This window comes from Rhagoletis zephyria, unplaced genomic scaffold (assembly GCF_001687245.7).
Source record: "Rhagoletis zephyria isolate East Lansing unplaced genomic scaffold, Rhagoletis_zephyria_1.1 Rzeph_scaffold_00631, whole genome shotgun sequence".
Lineage (NCBI taxonomy): Eukaryota > Metazoa > Arthropoda > Insecta > Diptera > Tephritidae > Rhagoletis > Rhagoletis zephyria.
This window is the reverse complement of record NW_016157715.1, coordinates 68476-71474: the sequence shown is the minus strand read 5'-3', so window position 1 is coordinate 71474 and position 2999 is coordinate 68476. Positions and strand designations below refer to the sequence as shown.

The window sequence follows — 2999 nt, the reverse complement described above, 5'->3', positions numbered from 1 at the left end:
GCAGCAAAAGGCGCATAAGTAATGCTCAATTCTTGGCCGAGGTTCTCCTTTACATGGAGATTTGCCATTACCTGCCGAGCGCGACTGCTATCAGACAAAAAAAAAATAAATTTTTTTTTGGTTTTTGGATGTTAGTCGGACCAAGAGTCGAGCTCAAGTCCTACCGGGTAGAAATTGTGATACTAGTCTCGATTGTATGCATGTAAGTAATTAAGTTAATTTTTCAGCATTTAAATTTATCTTATGTATATTAAAAATCAACAAAAATATTTAGATACATAGAAATTTGTATAAAATCAACTTTTGCGAACAGCTAAAAAAACACTAACTGTTGCATTTTAATTATTTTCCCACAAAGTTTTCTCCCATTTTTCAGCACCATATTATTTTTGAAGCCTCTAATCACGACCCACTTTATGCGTCTCCAATGGGCGATCCACGCGCACCACTCGTTCGGCCACATTCAGATAAGCCTCGTACTCAGCGACATCAGGAGTAGTGTCATAATGATAATGGCCACCCCAGTTAGACTTGGAGAATGAATGGAAATGTTGCAAACGTAAATCCAAATCCTAATAAAAATGTGGTCACAAAAAGTAAGTAATTAATCTCGAAGCAAAACTAACAGACATTTTCAGTCAACTCACATGTTCGTGTGTAATCAGTGTGCCCACAGCATTCAGTTGCGCTGGCATATCGTAGAACTTTAGCCATTCGTTCAGCTCATCCTCGGTTTGCAGTGGCGTCTTGCTAAAATCACGCATAACGTGCTGATGCGCCGCACCTTTTTTCAGCACAAAAATACCACCCATGCCCACACACTGCTCCTTGTAGTGCGATTCCAAACCTTTACGTATGCATTCGACGAAATTCAATTCGCCAATACGTTTGTTGCACTTAACCTTCACAACGGGTCCTGGTGCGCCGCGACTAATATATAAATTCAACAATAACGCACAACGCGGATCAGTGTCGGGTATGCGTTCTAGCACACATATCTCCTCCGCACCATGCACCTTGGCGGTGTAGCTGCCATTTTTCAAGTTACCATCCTCATCGATAGCCATATTGAAGATGCCTTCGCAATTGGAGTTGCGCAAGGGGAATGGGCCAGCGCCGGCACCGATTGCCAAAATTTTACCAACACCTGGAAGCGCTTTCTGTACGATTTCCTTTACATTGTACACCTTGGAGCGTTGCACTAGGGGCAGCAAAAATGGTGGGCCGCCAATTTCGAGCAGCAAAGGTGAGCCGCCTAAACCTATGTAGGAAGGTGAGGAATGGTTTTGTAAGAGTAAGTTTTGGAAAAAAAGTATTTGGTTTGGTAGACTATTTCAATGCTCACCTGAATCCACAAGACCATAAAAAGAATCCTTTAGGTCGGGACAGTCACCCACTTCAACGCTTACGTTTTCAAAATTTTTAGCCAAAGCACTTTGGATAACTGTAAAATATATTTTTTAGTATTAAGTGGCTAAAATATGTTTATTCAGCCTAAAAGCCATTTAACAGCACTTTATAATATAAAATTATTAATGGACTATAAAACTGCACTCAAAAAAATCTGATAAAAAAGTTGAAAATTTGCATTTAAAAGATTTCAACTAACACAATAAAATTCACCTCCGAGTGAATTTCAATTAAATACGCTTGGAATTGAAATTGGCAGGGTTCAAATTCACCTGATTAATCACATTTACACCCTGTCCTCAAAACTACAATTAATTTGAAAAACCCCACTACAAAAAGGAAATGCATCATCATCAAAAATTTTTTTAGAAACAACAGCAAAAGAGACGTTCGGAAATGCATCATAAATGTTTTTTTCGATGAGTGACGGAAAAAATTTATCAAAGCTGAAAACACGATTCACCCTGTAGCGTACTATCTTATCATTTCTCATCTTAAATTAGCCAATGCACAAACCAAACTAGCAATTACCAAGCTGTCATTTCCTCCACCAACTGGAATGCTTATTAGAAAGGTAAATCCGAGTACATTTTTTTGCACCTTGAATGTCACGGCTAATGTCAAAAAACAAACATACATACATCTTAACAACAAAAAAGAAACCAAGCAAAACACACTGGAGTGCCTTCATTTGCGTCCATCCTGGCCAACTATGATACTTACCTCCTTTCAATTCTTGCAATGGTGGCACATATAATGGCTTTTCCTCATAAAGCAGCTCCTCGGTCGCAAGTGTAGCAGCCATAATAATAGTACTTATATTTAATTGACAAACTGAAGTATAGCAAGATTTACGAAGAACGTATCAACGACTTCCAGCAACGTATGGTGGCACAGTGAAAGATCAAAAACGACTAACCATGAGTATGGAACTCGATTTGCTAGGAAGCCGCGGCGCAAGTCGAATTATGCGCACGTCGCGAGCATCAACAAGCTTTGAGCGTATTTGATTAGAATATAATTTGATAATTTACAGGGTGTGTGCATTGCATTTAGCGATAAGATAAACCAAACCTCTTAAACCACAATGTGACTTTAGCTCATCAAAATATGTACACAAAAATTGGAACCTAGCAGGCGGTTATCGCCTGATAATGTCACTCCAATGCGTGTGCATAAATGTAGATATTGTTTTTGTTAGGTACTCGATTTCCAAAATGCCCCTAGTTTATCTCTGGTTAAATACGCGAAGCTGACAAGCTTCTACACCACACGGCTGCCGATGGAAAGATACATATGTACGTGAATTACAAAATGTTGTATACCTACATACATATGTACATATAACAACTATAGTTTCTTCAATTAAAAATTGTTCTACATACATACATATTTTGTTATGTGCAGATGTGTGCCGTATGCTGACGCAAACCAAATACTTTAATTGCCTACTGATAACATTCATAGCTTTCTGGATTTTGTGTCAGGCCGCATAACGAAAAACCATTACTCAATTTAACACCTCGCCTAGTGTTAGCGGTCAAATTGCATTGTTTACAAGCATAAATGTACAACTGATAAGCGATGAC

The 2999-nt window shown here is 38.6% G+C and overlaps 1 protein-coding gene across 1 annotated transcript; it reads right to left on the bottom strand.

The window, feature by feature from the left end:
• Window positions 1-222: 222 nt before the first annotated feature.
• LOC108360808 (ester hydrolase C11orf54-like) lies at window positions 223-2724 on the bottom strand. Its single transcript, XM_017613250.1, has 4 exons — window positions 2134-2724; window positions 1346-1444; window positions 648-1261; window positions 223-572 (listed from the first exon to the last, which is right to left on the bottom strand). Exons 1-4 carry the CDS (start codon window positions 2213-2215, stop codon window positions 399-401), a joined length of 969 nt encoding a protein of 322 aa, XP_017468739.1. The 5' UTR covers window positions 2216-2724; the 3' UTR covers window positions 223-398.
• Window positions 2725-2999: the final 275 nt, after the last annotated feature.